Genomic DNA, 17238 nt, shown 5'->3' with positions numbered 1-17238 from the left:
TGGGGATCCACATCAACTTGACTCAACCCCTTCTTGGAGCTTCTACCTATATGGGAGTTAAGTGGGATGGTTTCCTAGTTTTAGTGGCTCCCAGAATGACTGGTTGGCCACTAAAATGGTTGTAAACTTTTGTCATTATAAATTTGTCCTAAGGGAGATCAAACAGTTTCTGCATGTCAGAGGAGGTGACACAGGGCCTGCAGAAGCTGTGGCCCCACAACAACACAGATAACTCCATGGTTGTGTTCCCAAGCTGAGGAATGGATGTTAGAAGTAGCTGGATGTCGGATGGACTTTGAGTTCCTCAGATGCCACAGGAGCACAAAGAACTGCAGGAGGAATCTGCCTCCCCCTCCCCAGCAGAGGCTGATGCTGAGATGATGGCAGTGGAAGGAAATCCAGGGGATAAACTGCTTTTACATGCATGACAGAAAACAGGCTTGGACCAAGTGCTCTCCTCAAGGCAGAGCACACACACACACACACACACACACACACACACACACACACACACACACGAGGCTTTATTGGCCACTGTGTGTAGGGGAAGGGTTTTGAGAAGGAGTAAAGATAAAATCTCACAGCTCCTGCAGTCGGCCCAGCGTCCTGATAGCCCCAGGGAATTCCAGTAGCTCATTGTAGTTTAAATCCCTGAAAAACAGAGAAGGGAAAAATATTCATTACGGTCGTTGTAGGATCTCAACCAAGTCCATCTGTGCTTTGAAGGCAGGGAAACTTGGTTGTTAAGCATGGAAGACAGGGATTTCCTTCCATGCTGATCCAGCCTCTGCCTGGAAACAAAATCTCACACATTCCAGAAGCAGGAACATTCCCTGCTAGGAGCCCTGTCAGGGGAGGGCAGGTCCAAGCCGCGGCTGCTGCCCCCTGGGCTACTTCCCCCAAAGTTCCTCCATGGACTGTCCTGCTGCTTCACATCTCCAGAGTGCCCCAGCACCCCCAGGGCCTTTGACTGTGAGCAATTTTTCCTGAATTTCCATGCCAAAGCAGGATTTTATGGAACACAAGAAGCACAAGAGCAGCTTCAGTCGTGAGGACTCTGTGAAAGAGCTTCTCTGGGCCCCTCACCCTGTGGTGCTGAGGGTATCAGGGACCATTCCCTTGGTGCTTGTTCTGGGGACACTGCAGCACTCACAGAATCATAGAACCATAGGATGGATTAGATTGGGAAGGATGTTAAAGATCCAACCCCCTGCATGGGCAGGGACACCTCCCACCAGCCCAGGCTGCTCCAAGCCCCATCCAACCTGCCCTTCAACACTGCCAGGGATGGGGCAGCCACAGCTTCCCTGGGCAACCTGGGCCAGGGTCTCACCCCCCTCACAGCAAAGAATTTCTTCCTTAATATTCCACCACTGGGACCAGTGGGAAGAGCAGGCTATGGGAAGGCCTCTGTCTTTTCTGATGCTTGGGGTGTACCCACATTATATGCTGAACCAAAGGTGAAAGTGACATGGAAGAGGTATTGACACTGATAAGCAGTGAGTTTAAATTGCAGTGTAATAAACTAAGTAAAATACAGTATGTTGGCCATAATGCCAAGTGTAGAGTTTACCTGCCCTCACTGGGCAACCAGAAGAGACATATGATCCTCAGTGAAACCTCATGGGCTGTATTTGTTCTCCAAGGATGAGCTGACACCTCTGGAAAAGGGTTTATTTGGGCTCTGGGCCACTGTTGGGCAACAGCCCTCCAAAGGTACCAGTCCTGCTGTTGACTGGAGGGGGCCCATGGAGACTGGCATGTCCAGGGTTCTCCTGGGAAAGGCACTTCCAGCTGAAAAGGTAACATTGACCCCATCCTGGCCATCCCACAGACCAGGACACTGAGGTCTGGCAACTGTGCGGCTGCCTCCTACTTGCATGGAACTCACTGAGCTTTAAGTGGTAGATACTTTTGGAACATGAGGGTAATTACTGGCTCCTGGAGTTTACAAAGTAATTATGTATAACCTGGATTGTGGTTTAGGGAACAGAAATAACCCTGCGTTTACCCAGCACGGAGCTGCTGCCCAGTTACCTTCTGAGTCCCACCATGTAGGCCCAGGCATGGTGTGATTGTGTTGGGATCTCTCTTGGCCCCCTCTTACATATCCTGCTTCTTCTCCTGTGTCCCTGCTTGGGAACGGATCCACGGATCATCTCAGCTTTGCCCAGAGAGTCTCCACACTGGTCTTTCCTTGCGCCCTCTGGGACTCCAGGCTTATATGAAAGTCATGGAGCAAATCCTCCTGGGCACTGTCATGAGGCAGTTGAAGCACATGATTGGGAAAAGCCAGCACGGATTTACCAGGGGTAAGTCATGCTTGACAAACCTGATCACCTGCTATGACAAAGCCACCCGTCCGGTTAACGCAGGGCGAGGGGTGGACGTTGTCTGCCTGGACTTTTCCAAGGCTTTTGACACGGTCCCCACAGCCTCCTCCTGGAGAAATGGACTTGTTACAGCCTTGACAAGTGGTGTGTGTGGTGGGTGGGGAACTGGCTGACAGACCCTACCCAGAGGGTGATAGTAAATAGTTCCTTCTCAAATGGGCAGTCAGTCCCAGGTGGGGTCCCTGGGGATCGATATTGGGCCCGATGCTGTTTCACATCTTCATAAGTGACCTGAATGTTGGGATCAAGAGCACCCTGATGAAGTTTGCTGATGACACCAAGATGAGTGGAGAGGCTGACACTCCAGAACGGAGAGCCACCCTCCAGGGTGACCTAGATAGGCTGGAAGAGTGGGCTAGCAGGAACCTTATGAACCCGGGAGTGCAGGTCAGACTGGGATCCACCTGGCTGGAGAGCAGCCCTGTGGAAAGGGACCTAGGGTCTTGGTGGATAACAGGCTCAACATGAGTGCACAGTGAGCTGCAGGGCAAAGAAAGCCAACAGGATGTTGGGCAGCATCAGCAATGGCATCACCAGCAGAGATCAAGAAGTCAACATCCTGCTCTACTTGGTGCTTGTCAGACCACACCTGGATTATTGTGTTCAGTTCTGGTCCCTGCTCTACAAGAAGGATGGGACAGGGTCCCAGGGTCCAGAGAAAGGCCACAAACATGATCAGAGGACTGGAGGACCTGCCGTATGAGAGGCTGAAGAAAACTGAGTTTGTCCAGCCTGGAGAAGAGAAGGCTTCAGGGAGACCTTATTACCATGTTCCTGTACTCCAAGAAGATGGAGACTCCCTATTTACAAGGAGTCACATGGAAAAGACAAGGGGTGATGGGTACAAGTTGCTCCTGGGGAGATTCCAGTTGGACACAAGAAGTATATTTTTCACCATGAGGACAAACACTGGAATAGTCTCCCAAGGGAAGTGGTGGATGCCTCCACATCGGACAGTTTGAAGTCTCATCTTGACAGGGTGCTCAACCACCTCATATCAACTATAGTAGTACCTAGAAAGGTTGGATCAGGTGATCCTTGAGGTCCCTTCCAACCTGGCATTCCGTGATTCTATGACTGGTGTCCTCCTTAGGGAATAGTTACCAGGGAACGATGGGATAGGGGACAAAACCAGAAGAAAAATACAGAATGAGGTTGTCTTGGGTGGATTTTGTCTTGTGTATCCCTGACAAGCTCCATATCAGACCTCGTGGCTGGAGTCCTTTTGGAGCCAGAGGATATGGCAGGTCCTGCTGGAGGTTTGTGTCCCCACACCAAGGGCTATTTTCTCTCCTCCATTATAGAAGGAGTCTGTCTGCCTGCAGCAGGCGGGTGGATTTGAGTAAATGCCTCTTGGTCTTGTAGGACCTGCCTCTCAAGGTCTGGAAAGGGTTCAGATAACAGTCTAATATTTGCCAGTCCTGGTGATCAGCAGAAGAGGAGCACAGGGCTGGTGACCAGACACCAAGCTTTGCCTTCTGCAGTGAAGCAGCAGAATCCCAGCACATGTGAAGCTGCTGTGTGTCCCCAGGGCTCAGGATGAAACAGGAGCCACGAGTTCCCTCCTCACACTGGCTCATATCAGATATGAGTGGTCTGCATGTGCTGAAGAGCCTGCTGTGAGACTCGGGTCTCACCTGGGTCCCAGCAGATCAGTGATTTCATAGAGTCATAGGATGGTTTGGGTTGGGAGGGATATTAAAGATCATCTAGATCCAACCCTCCCACTAGACCAGGTTTCTCAGTGCTCCATCCAACCTGCCCTTCAACACTGCCAGGGATGGGGCAGCCACAGCTTCCCTGGGCAACCTGGGCCAGGGTCTCACCAGCCTCATAGTGAAGAATTTCCTCCTAATGTCTCACCTAAATCTCCCCTCTTAATGTTTTAATCCCTTCCCTCTGGTCCTCTCTAGATGCCCTAGTAAAAAGCCCCAGTCTTCTCTGCTTAAGTCCCACATGATCTGTTGAAGAATGAATTGCCCAAAACACAGAAGCTCAAGGAGGCACAGGAGTGGATTTCCAGGGAGAATGAGAGATCAAGAGTGCAGGCAGGACACCACTGGGCACCACTCTAATCCCATTAACCTTCAGATGGCTGCACTGAGGGAAGCAGAGGGGATCAGCAGCCTGAGCTGCCAGTCCCAAATCACTACTGTGTGTGAGGTGCTTAACACCTTTACAAGTCCCACCTTGCCAGGACCTCCCAAGGTTGCACTGATGGTTCATGGCATGGGAAGCTGCAGAGGTCAGGCCAGGCTGGTGTCTGCCCACTGCATCCCTCCCTGGGCACAGGCTGGGGCTGGGATGAGCCTGCCAGATGCCAAGGAGCACCCTGGGTGAGAGACACTGGCAGCCCCGTCCCCAGGGGACACTCAGCCCCTTGCCATCCTGCCACCCACGCTGGGGCAGCTCTGCCCAGCAATACCTGACTTGTCTGTGAGGAGCTGACAGATGGAAAATATTGCCCAAGAAAGAAGCTTGGCTCGCCAGCAGAAAACAGGATCTTAGATCAGTAACCAATAGTATTTACAAGGAATAACTCAGTGGGCTGTGATATTTGCTCCTGTCTTTCTCTAAAAATGCATTTCCTTTCCAGCCCGTGTCTCTTCCAGGCAGGCTGGTCTTTCATCAGCACATGAACATTCTGTTTGTACCTTGTGCATGTGCAAGTATGGACTGGACCAGTTCTTCCTGAGCCAGCACACACCTTCCCCAGCCCTGGCAGCACCTCAGTGCCCCCGCCCTCCCCCTGCACTTGACAGATACAAAGACCATTGTGTTCAGCAGCTCCCTCTGGGTAAAAAGGCCATCTCTGAACGCTGGCACATCCTGGGCTTGTTGGAAAGTGGAAATGCAACCAGGTGTAGTCATGCTGCTCCAGCCTGGCTGCCAGCACCCCCAGTCTGCTCAGGAGGGACAATGTGCCCAAGCTTGCTCCTGCTGCAGCTTCCTGGGTTTCAGGGAGGTGAGACTCCCTCCTGGAGAACAAACCTGATTCTGCTCCTTCCCAGGCCCCCTGAGTGCTGCTTGTGGAGGCTGCTCCTGATCCCTGTGCAGCTCTCACCACCTGGACCTGCCCCCAGTGCTGCCCTGTGCCAAGCCCGGCCAATTTTGGGGGGTTCATCTGCTTGGAGGAGGCTGGAAGAACCCAGCACCTGAGATAGTCGCCAAGTGTCATCTCTTTACTGCAGTGGGACATGCCTCCCTGAAGCCCAGGCCCAAACCAGGACACGAGGGTGGCTTCCTAGCAAGAAGGGCTAGGGGGAGATGGTGGACAAGAAGCTCAACATGAGCTGACAATGTGTGCTGTCAGCCCAGAAACCAACCCTATCCTGGACTGCACCCCCAGCAACGTGACCAGCAGGACCAGGAAGGGGATTGTCCCCCTCTGTCCTGCTCTGGTGAGACTGTACCTGGAGAACTGTGTCCAGCTCTGGAGCCCCCAGCATAAGAAGGACATGGAGCTCCTGAAGTGAGTCCAGAGGGGGCCACGGAGATGATCTGAGGTCTGGAGCAGCTCTGCTCTGGAGACAGGCTGGGAGAGTTGGGGTGTTCAGCCTGGAGAAGAGAAGGCTCCAGGGAGACCTTAGAGCACCTTCCAGTGCCTGAAGGGGCTCCAGGAAAGCTGGGGAGGGGCTTGGGACAAGGGCAGGGAGGGATGGGATGAGGGGGATGGATGAAAACTGGAAGAGGGGGATTGAAGTTGGACATTAGGAGGAAATTCTTTGCTGTGAGGGTTGTGAGACCCTGGCCCAGGTTGCCCAGGGAAGCTGTGGCTGCCCCATCCCTGGCAGTGTTGAAGGGCAGGTTGGATGGGGCTTGGAGCAGCCTGGGCTGGTGGGAGGTGTCCCTGCCCATGCAGGGGGTTGGATCTAGATGGTCCCTTCCAATCCAAACCATTCTATGATTCCTTCTCTCTTCTCTTTTCTTCCCTGAACTTGAGCCAGGCTCTGATTCAATGACCCAGAAAAAGCTTCCAGCTTTCACTGAGGGGGAGGTTGTGGGTGTTTGTAGCAGTGAAGTTTCTGCTCCTTTGGTGTGATTCAGTCCTCAGGTCTTTCCATGTGTGTCTGTCATCAGCAGGGCTACATCCATCCCAGACCTTGCTCCTCTCTGCCTGTTCTCCCATGATGAACTTGGCCCTGTGGTAGGTTTCCAGATCTTCTTTCCCAGTGTAGGATTAAGGCAGGTGAAGGAGTCTGGGCACCGTGTGTTGGGGAGGATTTTGCCTTTTGATTTCTGTGGCAACAAAATTTCCTCCCCTGTGGATTGTACAGGTCTCCATTTACAAACTCCTTCCTGGGACTGGGTGGATATGGAAAATGTAAGTGCTGCAGAAAATGTCTCCAAGTGTCCCTTTCTTTCCCTGCCTGATGAGCTGCTTAGGCAATGCCTCGCTGGTCCCAGCTCCATGCTCTGACACTTTCCCATTGCTTCCAGTTTTGGGATGATGTGGAGAGAGCTGCAAAAAGCCAAACTTGCACCAGGTGACACTTTCCCCACTGCACTGCTCTGGCACGTGGGCTGGGGTGGCCTCTTGGCCCAAGGGAGCTGGACCTGGCTCTGCTGGGGTCTCAGCTGCCCCAGCTCTGGGGTCTGCCCCAAGGCTTGGCACGTTATGCCTGGGCTCTCCTGGCTGTGGGGTGCTGCCCTTCTTGGCACACCTGGTAAAGTGGACCCTGTCCAGCATCACCTGCGGGAGGGATGCCAGGCCACGGCTACTCCAATACAACAGAGAAGCTGCATAGCAAAAAAAGACCCCACGGGCACGGCATAAGGAAGTCGGTTTTGCCTGTTATCAAGGCCTTTTGGAAGCAATATCACCCAGCCAAGAGGTTTAGATATGATGTGCAAGAGAAATTACTATAAAAAATTGCTTTCCTTAGTTGGGCTCCAAGTCAGCAGCTCCAGTCACCACAGTGGGATGCTGAAAGGAGCCTTGTCTGTTCTTTCAGTTAGAATGAAAACCCCTGAAAGGGGGGAAAGACACAATGAACTGGTTGGCTTTCCATCATTGCTATTCCAGAGTGAGCCTATAGCTTCATGTTTGGAAGATCTTAACCAACCCTGTTGTTTATTTAGAAATAAAAAGTAAATGGACATCAAAGGCACGATTATTTTGGGCTTTAATTACCAGGGTGATTTGAAGCTGACAACATGCAGCCTGAAACTATGAATATCTTCAGTTGGGCCAAAAGGAGAGAAGGAGGGGAAAGAGTCTCAGGTCAATTTTCTGCCTGTTAGGGACTATTAGTGGTTCCACACAGGAAACAAAAAAACATTATATAGTGCTATAAATGCTTCCGTAGGCCACAAAACACCACAAATTTGCAGCTAATAAACCTGAAGATGCAGAGAGATTAGAAGCTGGAGATGGGACATTTGCTGACTATTTCAGTCCCAGTGTAGTCTGAGATGTTTCTGGGGGGCCCTGGAGGGAGGCTTTGTGCAGCCTCTGAGAAGATCCTGCATCTCCCTCTGTCCCATGCTGGCATGCAATGGAGCTGCCAGCAAATGCAGTTACTGCTGCTGCTCCTTGTGCTGGTTGCTGTGGCCAAATCAAGCACTGGAAATGATTTAATTGCTAGTTTGAAAGCCCAAGGGGGCCATCCTGACCATGGAATTAGACCTCTTGCCCAGCACTGGCCAGACAGCTTTAAGCAGATGCCTTGGCTCAAGGTCAAGGCTTGAGCTTGAGCTGGGAAGAGCTGCCCGATTAGTCCAGGGTATGGAGAGTGTCTGTGCCACCAGCTGCTGCACTTCTGTGCTGCAGCATCAGCACGATGGTCGTGGCCACTAACACGTGCAGGGGGTGTGTGCCCTTCCCCAGCACCACCTGGATGAAGAGATGCAGCAAGTGCCTGTAGTGTGGGAAGGGGAATGTGACAGGACCCAGAGCTCACATCTGGTGGGCTGGATTCCCAGCCTCCAAACAGAGACATGCTCAGGTGTGTGCAGGAGGGAGAAATGACCTATCACAGGATTCAGCTGCTCGGGAAAGTGTTTTCATTTGGGAAACTCATCTCCCAGCTAGGCTGTGATGGAGTCCATGGGTATCCCAAAGGAGCAGAGCTAAGCCCCCACACTGTGGGAAGGTTGTCAGGTGCTAATGGTACCTGATTCCTGCCAGAAGCAGGCAGCAACCTCTGTGCAAGGATTCCTTTTGACAGCCTAGAAACTTCTCAGCCTCTCACACTTACAGGGTTTCTGTGGCACTGAAAGTCCATTGCTGAGGTGGGGGGACCTGTCTGTAGATCATGCCCTGTGCTCCTGCAGCCACCAGCCCCTCCTGGCACAGCTCTGCTCCCCACTTGAGCACACAGCACTGCCCAGAATGTGTCTGTTGCAGCCAGTGTTTCTGTCTGTTCTCCAGCTGAGGAAGGCACCTGATTAAATATGTTTTCAATTCTGTTTGATTTATTTAATGAGGTCAAAATAAGCCCTTGAGGAGGGGATCTGATGGGGAATCCTGGAGCCCAGGCACTGCACATTTCCCAGGCACAGAGGGAGGTGACACAGAGGAGCAGTGGGGACAATAACCATGGAGCTGGTGACTCAGGCCAGGGAGGCATGGAGAAGGCTGCTGGACTTTGCCAGGCAGGGGGAGAAGGCAGGCTTGAGGAAGGCTGCTCTACAGAAGAGTGTTTCCTGCTGTGGGAAGGAAGCTGGAGACCTCTTCCTACCCCTCAAGGTGCAGGAGCTGCTGGTGATAAGCCCTGGGGCCCTGCAGTGTGCTGCTGCTGCAAAGAGATCAACACATCCCCGGGGAAAACATGAAAACAAGCTCACAGCTTCCTCTGCTGCCATTGCTGTTGCCTGCAGCATCTGCTGCTCCTGTTCCCAGGCAGCCAATTCCCTCTCACACATTTCAGGAGGCAGAGGCTCAGCTCTGGCTCTGTGAAAGGATTCGTGTCCAAAGGGAAAGGTTTAGAGCAACTTGAAGCCCAAGGAACCAGTGGTGTTGGGGACCCCTGGTAGGTCCCAAGAAGCATGTCTTGGGCTGGGAGGTCTGGGGAGACTTGGTGGTGCCTGTCACTGCAGGATCAGCAGCTTCAGGAAGAGCTGGCAGGGCACGGGAGGGTGGTGTGAGGATTGGGTGGGCAAAGGGAGAACAGCCAGAGCCCTGTGAGGAGGTGAGCCTTGCAGCAGAGCCACAGCCCATGGACAAATGGCTCCAGAACTGCCTTTCCACCTTCACTGCCTTCACTTTCTGTCTTCTTTCTTTGTAATCTTGCAAAATATCATGTCTGCTTGGGGTCGTGTTCAGTCAAAGCTCAGAGCCCTGCTGGGAGGTACCCAGCTGGTTCAGAGCCAGAGCTGCACCAGGGAGGACACTGGCAGTCCAGGCTGCTGCTCCTGGGAGAAAAGGTTTCAGCAAACTCAGGGGAGTTGACCCAAGGAGGGAAGGAAGGGTTTGGTGTCTGTGCTCCCAGGCAGTGCTTCCTGCTTTTGCCAATCCAGTTTTACAGGCAGAATTCTGTGTCTGGAAAAGTCACCTTCCATTCATGTGGTGATTAGAGAAGACAATGAACTTCGTATCTCTGACAGAGACCCACACAGCCAGAGCCCCGAGCTCTGGTCCCTCTTTCCAAAATGCCACCTGCCCCCTTCCTTTCTCCATCTCAAGCCCGGGTACCCCAGCCCCTGCTGAAGCCCCTCTCTCCATGGGCAAGGCAGGGGGGCCTAGAGAAAAGGTGCCCAAGGACCCACAGTGACACACAGCCTGGAGATGCTGCGGGAGGAAAAGAGCAGCTCAGGGCAGCAAACAGGTCACCCTTGGAGACTCAAACTCATCAGCTACTTCAGGAATTGCACAGACTGGGATCAGCACCACGAGACTGCACAAAAGCTTTCAAATTAACGGAGACAAATGTCACTTGAGGAGCAAGGTATGACCTGGCAGACACTTTTCCAGGAGAACAATAAAACCTGCCTAGCCCTAAAAGGGTTAAACAACCCTTGTATGAGCTGTGCTGGAGATATTTCCCATTTCCTCCTTCCTGCCTTCATTGCCTGGGGTGCACTTTATATTAATTTTCTTTTTTTTTTGTTTTTCTCCCATAGAAAATCCAGCTCTCTGGAGGAGTCAGTACATTCCAGCTCTGCTCTGCATTAACAGACTTGACTAATTACCCAGATAATAGGGCAACGTGCAGCAGGAGCCTGTGGTGAGGGCAATTCCTGTGAGGCAAGGGAAGGCAGATAAAATGCCTGGAGCCAGAGGGGTTTGGATTCAGCCCTTTTGGGAGACGTTTTTAATTTATTAGCTCTATTTAAAAAAAACAAACACACGTACAAAAAAAAAAAAACACAACAAAAAACCCAAAAAACCCCACCAAAATTAAAAGGATTTTTAAATGAATGGAGATCTGCTCTTTACAAGTGATTTATCTCCTTTGTCTGATGAGTGGAGGAGCTGGCATGGATGTGGATGGGGAGGGAGAAGATGGAGAGGTGGGAAAGAGAGGGGTCATCTCAGGCACAGAGGCTGGAGGAGGGTTAGGGGTTCTCTGAACCACTTCCTCACCATGTCCATATCAGAGATGGGCTGGGAATGCCCAGACAACCAGAGCAGAAGAATTTTAGGGGCAGACAATCACTATTTTGGCTGTAGCCTAGAGACCTTCAGTGTTTTGGGCTGGTCCTGGGGGCAGCTGACTGTTTCCCATCCCTTCCTCTGCCCTGGGAGCCTCCTTGGACCTGCTGAGGACAGGGAGACAGGACACATTTCTGTTCCTGTCTGTCCCCACACTGCTGGGTCACATTTTCACTCTCTGCCAGTGTCATGGTCTTTCTGGCTGCCTGTGCCAGAGTAGGGAGAAACCCTGGCCCCTCTTTGCAGCTCAGCCCATGCTCCATGTGCTAAGGGGTCTCAGCCACATCTGTGGACAGAACATCTGGGATGGCCCTAGCTCCAGTTTTGCATTTCTCCCTTTGCCTCAGCAGCTCAGACTTGAGCCCTGAGCAGGTGTTGGGGGACATGTGGTGGTTTCTGTGATGGGGGACCCTGCCTGTACCCAGGCCAGGCACAGGGCAGTGCCAGCCCCTTGGCACCCCAGGCTCAGGTGAAAGCCAGGACCTGCTGGATCTCCTGCTGTCCCCAGCACCGTGGCAGAACCCCCAGGACTTGCCTTGACCTGTGTGTGTGGCAGCTCAGGGCCATGACACCTGCTCTCCCTGCAAAACTTCCTGATGATGGGAGAAAAAAACCCCTAACTTTCTCCTTTTCTTCAAAGCACAGCTCCCAGCCTGGGGGTGTTTCCAGTGAGGTGCTGCTGTTTGGGTGGAAGACATGGGAAGCTCCATGCAGGAACCTCTCCACCCCTTCTCTGCTCACTGCTTGGGCTCTGCTCTGCTTGGCCATGGGGACACCAGGCTGAGGGGTCCCCAGCAGCACCTGGGCTGGGAAATGCTGCACAGTGGTGAAGGGTGCTGGTGTTTGGGGCTAGAACTTGGAGGCCAGTTCTGAAATTCACACGAAGAGCAACACAATGTAAGCTGTACAAAGCAAAGTGGGAGCAGTGAAGTGACATGAGAAGCAGCACAGCTGCAGCCTCAGCTTGTGGCACTTGCTCCTTCCAGAAGATGGTGCTTCCCCATGGCTGTTCTTGTCTCCTTTGTTTCCCTGCCCCCTCCTCAAACCAAGCCTTCTGGGCATTCCCCCACCCCACTGCACCAGACCCTGTGCTGGGGTCCAAACACTTGCCTTGGCCTTTTGAGTATGTCTGAGGGTTCCAATTGTCCTCTCCTTGTTATTTAAAGTGCCCCTGCCCAGCTGGCCCTGCCCTGCTCACCTGGCAGTGCTGGCTCTGCTCTGCATCTCCTATGGGCACCCCCAGGCACTGTCTTTAGAGTCCTCTACCCAAAGGGGCTACAGGAAGAACATTCCATGCAAAGACATTTACACTCTTATTTACTCTGTGTCTTTGGGAGAGGGTTAAAAAAATGCCAATTATCACCAGTTTTGACCACCTAATACCTGGTTTCACAATTCAGCACCCTGGGGGTTTCTTCCCACATCCCTGCAGAGTTGCTCTCTGTCACTTCTCAGGCTACTGGGAATTGGTGAGGGAATCTCACAAGGTTTCAGGGCTATTTCAAAACCCACTTGGGAATCCGGCCAGAGGAATTCCGACTGGCTTCCGACCTGCCTGCCCAGTTTTTTTTCCCAGGAGGAGGAGGCTGGGGGTGCTGGTGAAGAGCTAGATATTGCTCTGAAAGAGAATTTCTTCTTGGAGCTGCTTTCTCAAGCTCCATGCTGGTGTTGGGCTGGTTGAGACCTGGTGGGTGTTACACATCGACCTGCAGAGCAGAACAGAGCTGCTCTTGCTGTGTGCCTGGCAGAGCTGCCTTGTGCAGAGTAGCTTGAGGTCAGTGCAGGAGAAACATGAAGTCATTCATCTGGCTTCCCTTTACCTCTTTCTAGATTTCCTGTCCTCCTAAAATACCTGGGCCCAGCCCTCTCCAAGAACAGAGATGATCCACTGGGGTCTGTTTTTGCAGAAATGACAGACCTGGCGTAGAGGTCCAGGGTGGTTGTGCACAGGCTTGCACACTCCTGAGACCTGCCTGGAGCAGTGGGAGCTGCTGCTCTTACAATTTTGGCTGCATTTGATAAAAACAGAAGTTTCTCTGTCTACCTGAATATGAGAAGAAACATTTCCCTCAGGGGAACAGGCTTCTGAAAAGCCTGAAACAATTTTTTTCCTCTCAGCTTCTACAGTTCTTCAACCATTGTGCCTGGCTTATAATCACCATCTGGCCACAAATACTGACTTTAGGAACCCTGGAGAAGTTTCTGTCTTCACCAACTTTACCATCCTGCTGCCTTCCAGGAGGTAATGCCCACAGGGCACCTGAGAGCAGTTTGGCCTCCACAAGCCAAGAAAATGTGCTATGTGCTGTCAGCAGAATGTGATCATAATTGGAGTGAAAAGTGATGTGCAGAGGCTGTAAGAGATGAGAGGTGGTAGGTGGGTGTGGGTTCAGCAGCTTGGCTGGGCTGTTGTTTGGCTGTTTTATGCCACAAATCTTGGCAAGCCTTGGTCAGTGGGGAGAGGGTCCTGGGGATGAACACGAGGGGCAAGGCTCACTTGGGGAACTGTGTGTTCCTCAGGGATCAGTGACTTGAAATGCTTGCTGGCCTGGAGGTGAGAATTAGATGTTTGGGCCAAGAGGAGCAGAAGGCAGCTTACTCTCTCTTGAGAGCCCCGTTCAAAAAGGACAAGGAGCTACTGGAGAGGGTCCAGGGCAGGGCCAGCAAGTGCTGAGGGGACTGGAGCACCTGCCTGTGAGGAGAGGCTGGGAGAGCTGGGGCTGTTCAGCTGGAGGGGAGGAGACTGAGGGGGGATCTCATCAACCCTCACCAGTATCTCCAGGGGTGTCAGCAGGATGGGGCCAGACTCTTCCCAGCAGTGCCCAGTGACAGGACAAGGGGCAATGGGCACAAACTGGAGCACAGGAGGTTCCAGCTGAACATGAGGAAAAACAGGGGTGACAGAGCCCTGGGACAGGCTGCCCAGAGAGGTGGTGGAGTCTCCATTCCTGGAGACATCCCAAACCCATCTGGATGTGTTCCTGTGGGATCTGCTGTAGGTGACCCTGCTCTAGCAGGTGGGGTCAGACTAGATAATCTCCACAGGTCCCTTCCAACCCTGAGCACTCTGTGACACTTGTGTGATCAGATGTGGAGGAGAGTCTGGAGCTCTTGCCCACAGCACTGTCTTGGCTGGTGGAGGACAGGGTTGTGAGAAAGTCACACCACAAGTCTGGGCCGTCAGAGCTTGGATACAGGCAGTGGGCAGAAGAGCCCTGCTCCAAGGGGACAGCCCTTGGAGGCTGAATAGTCCTGGTCAGTACCTAATCTGTGCAGGGACAGAGAGCTGTGTCCCTGCTGTGCTGTGCAGTCCTGTCCTTGCAGAGAGTGAGATGCTGAGCTGCCCTGGCTGCTGCGGGGGCTTGGAGGGGCTGCATGAGGCAGGAGCAGAGGGGAAGAGAGGAAAATGGGTTTTGAGCACAGTGTCTGTGGAAACTGTATTATCTCCTAGGGCACAGGAAGCCCTTTAGTCCTTCCCACAGTAAATAAAGGGGCAGCTTCTTCTGGGCAGCTCCATCCTCCTGGTGATGGGCAGCAGGGTGGCTGTAACCCCTTGGCTGCAGAATAAGGTTGTCCTGAGGTGGCTGTGATGTTGCTGCATGGGATGCCTGGGTACACAAGGGATTGTTCCATCAGTAATTCCTCCACTGCCTCCTGCAACCTGCCCTTGTGCTGCCTGGTGCCACCACTGTGCCCTGTGCCCACCACAAGTGGCTGGGGAGAAAGCTGAGCTGGCACAGTGATAGGGGGGCCTGGGGGTCACCAGAGGAGACCATCCAGCAGCCTCCCCCCCATCCCTGGCACTGCTGGACCTCTCCCCAGCTGAGCCCTTCTGGGTGGCCCCAGGACGTGCCAGCCTGAAAGTAAGAGACAATGTGTGTCATGGTCCTGCCCGAGGAGCATGTCTGGGGACAAGCATGTCCTTGCCTGCTGCTCCCACCCTCACCCCATGGCTGCTGCTGGCACTGTACTGGGCACAGAGGGGCTCTGCCTTCTTGAGCAGCACTTGAATATCAGGAAGTGTCACCTCTTTTTGCCATGAGCCAACCCCCTTTTCTCCCTGGCAAGGAGTGAGGACCTGACTCTGACACCAAGGCCTGCATGCAATGACATGTTTCTGCACAACTGAAGGCAACAAACACATCTGCTTCTCCTCCAGAGCCTGGATGCTTGTTTATGTGTCATTCTAGGCCAACACACAGAACAGGAGACCCCAGCAATTCCAACTGCCACCAAAGGTGTGGTGTGTGCAAGACAAGGCCACCAGGTTTCAGTCTCTGAGTCTCAGGGTGACCCATCTGCTGCTAATAAAGTTGTGCCCTGGTGGACAATTCATTCCTGCTTCCCATCTTCTGCCAAGCTCACTTGACAGATTCCCTGCCCAGCCATGCCAAGAACATGGTGCTAGATGAAGTAATCTGGCCATGGGTGATGCCTGGTGACACGAGACCATCTCAAAAAGGATTTTACCAGCATTGAACTCAAGCCAGCCCCTCATTTCAGTAGAGTCAGGTGTTTAGGAGGACCATGTGCATGTGGTGAGGCCTTGGGGACACTCCCTGAGCATCCCTGCAAGCTCTCTGGATTGCACCAGGACTGGATTTGTGTCCAGAGCCTCGGACCCCCCTCCCAGCCCCTCCACACACGCCCCCCCCCTGCAGCACCAGTACAGCCAGACCACCTTGCACAAACCCAGGGAGAAAGTCCAGTCTGCCACCACCCCAGGAAGCATCTTGCCCTGGGCATTGACTTGCTGGGTTAGTGCCTGGGGCCAGCCCTGCTGCTGCCCTCAGAGCAGGGTGGTGAGTGACCAGAGCCACCAGCCCTTCCCCACAGATGTCCATGCAGGGGACGGACACATGCCAGAGCAGGACAGAGAGGAAAGCAGGTGACTCACAGGGTTTCCAGGCTGTGCAGCCCATCAAAGCCGTTGGCTCCCAGGCTTTGGATCCGGTTGTTGTGCAGGTGCCTGTGGACAAAGCAGAGATGTCAGTGGAGGTGCAGCTGCCCTTCTTCTGCTCTGAGCCATGGGTCAGGGACATCCTGCAAGCTGAGCACAGACTGGACTGGAATGACAAGGGGTGTTCCAGGGTCCTCTCCCTTGCCCCATGAGACACACGCTGGGGCAATAGTTCTTGCCCCACAAGAGCAGCCACAGAGCTCCCGTATTTCCCAGGAATTCCAGGCTGATGTAGGAGATTCCCTGAGACCTCCAGTGTCACAGCTGCCAGGTGACTTGTCATGAACATGCTGAAGCAAAAATCATCAAGGAACACCCTAGATCTCCCCTTACAGTGGGCTCAACCTTACAAAGTGCCAGGCTGCCCATGTTGCTCATGGGCACAGGGAGCTACCTCAGTACTCAGTGATATTTGGCCTCCTCAGAGCTGTAGTAGCAGCAGGAAGGCTTTGAGCTCAAAAATTATCCTGTTAGTCACAGTTTATTATCTAGAAAAAAACCCAACCAAACAAACAAAAAAACAAACCAAATAAACAAAAAATGCTGCCAGGTCCTGGATTGGCTCCAATTTGGTTGCAATGGAAGTTGTTTAATATTTCCAAGTGTCTGGCTGAAGTGCAGGGGCTGTGTGACAGGCTGATGCTCACCAAGGCAGCAATTCCCAGTGCCCCTTCATCCTGCAGCTCCATGTAATAAGTATCAAGTGCTTAAGGGACTCTCGACCTCCCAACTTTACTGCTGCTGCTGGAAAACCAGGTGCTGGGGGCCCCAAGCGTGCAAAGCCACCCAGGGTGGTTTTGCCTTGGAAGCTCCGTCAGTGGTGAGTTCCCCTGGAGTCCCATCTGCAGGGGTCTCTGTTTCCATGGGCCCTTTGCTCCCATGTGTCAGATTTTTAGCAAATTCAGGACCTTACTTCCTGGATTCTTCCTTTCCAATTGCCAAACACTGTGTGTGTGTGTGCACATCTGAGTACTATTGCCAGCTGGCTTCCCTTACAGCTTGTGGGAGCTGCATGGCTCATTGTGCATCTCCCTCTGAAATCACACTCAAGGACACCTTGAAATCCATAGAGAGAGAACTTGGAGCAGCCTGAGGAAAACCTGCTTAAAAACAGGAGAAGACAACCCACTGCTGCCCAGCCTGCACTCCAACCAGCTTGCCCTTAAGCACATGAGAGTTGTCCATGTCTGGACTGGGGTGGTCTGTGCAGAGAAATGTTCACCAAGGAGGTAAGGTCCTCTAGGCAGGATACTCTCTTTGCTCTCTGCTAGAGTAGGTTTCCTCCTCAG

The 17238-nt window shown here is 52.9% G+C and overlaps 1 protein-coding gene across 1 annotated transcript in view; it reads right to left on the bottom strand.

Moving 5' to 3' along the window:
- Positions 1 to 17238, bottom strand: part of LGR6 (leucine rich repeat containing G protein-coupled receptor 6) — a 139407-nt gene that overhangs the window by 22080 nt on the left and 100089 nt on the right. Inside the window, exons 6-7 of the mRNA XM_051639319.1 lie at positions 15887 to 15958; positions 583 to 651 (exon numbers count right to left, since the gene is read on the bottom strand). Of these exons, the coding sequence (XP_051495279.1) occupies positions 583 to 651; positions 15887 to 15958 (141 nt within the window). The remainder of the gene's footprint in view (positions 1 to 582; positions 652 to 15886; positions 15959 to 17238) is intronic.

This window comes from Apus apus, chromosome 23, assembly GCF_020740795.1.
Source record: "Apus apus isolate bApuApu2 chromosome 23, bApuApu2.pri.cur, whole genome shotgun sequence".
Classification (NCBI taxonomy): domain Eukaryota; kingdom Metazoa; phylum Chordata; class Aves; order Apodiformes; family Apodidae; genus Apus; species Apus apus.
Note: the sequence above shows the minus strand (reverse complement) of the source record. Positions and strands in the feature narration are given on the sequence as shown.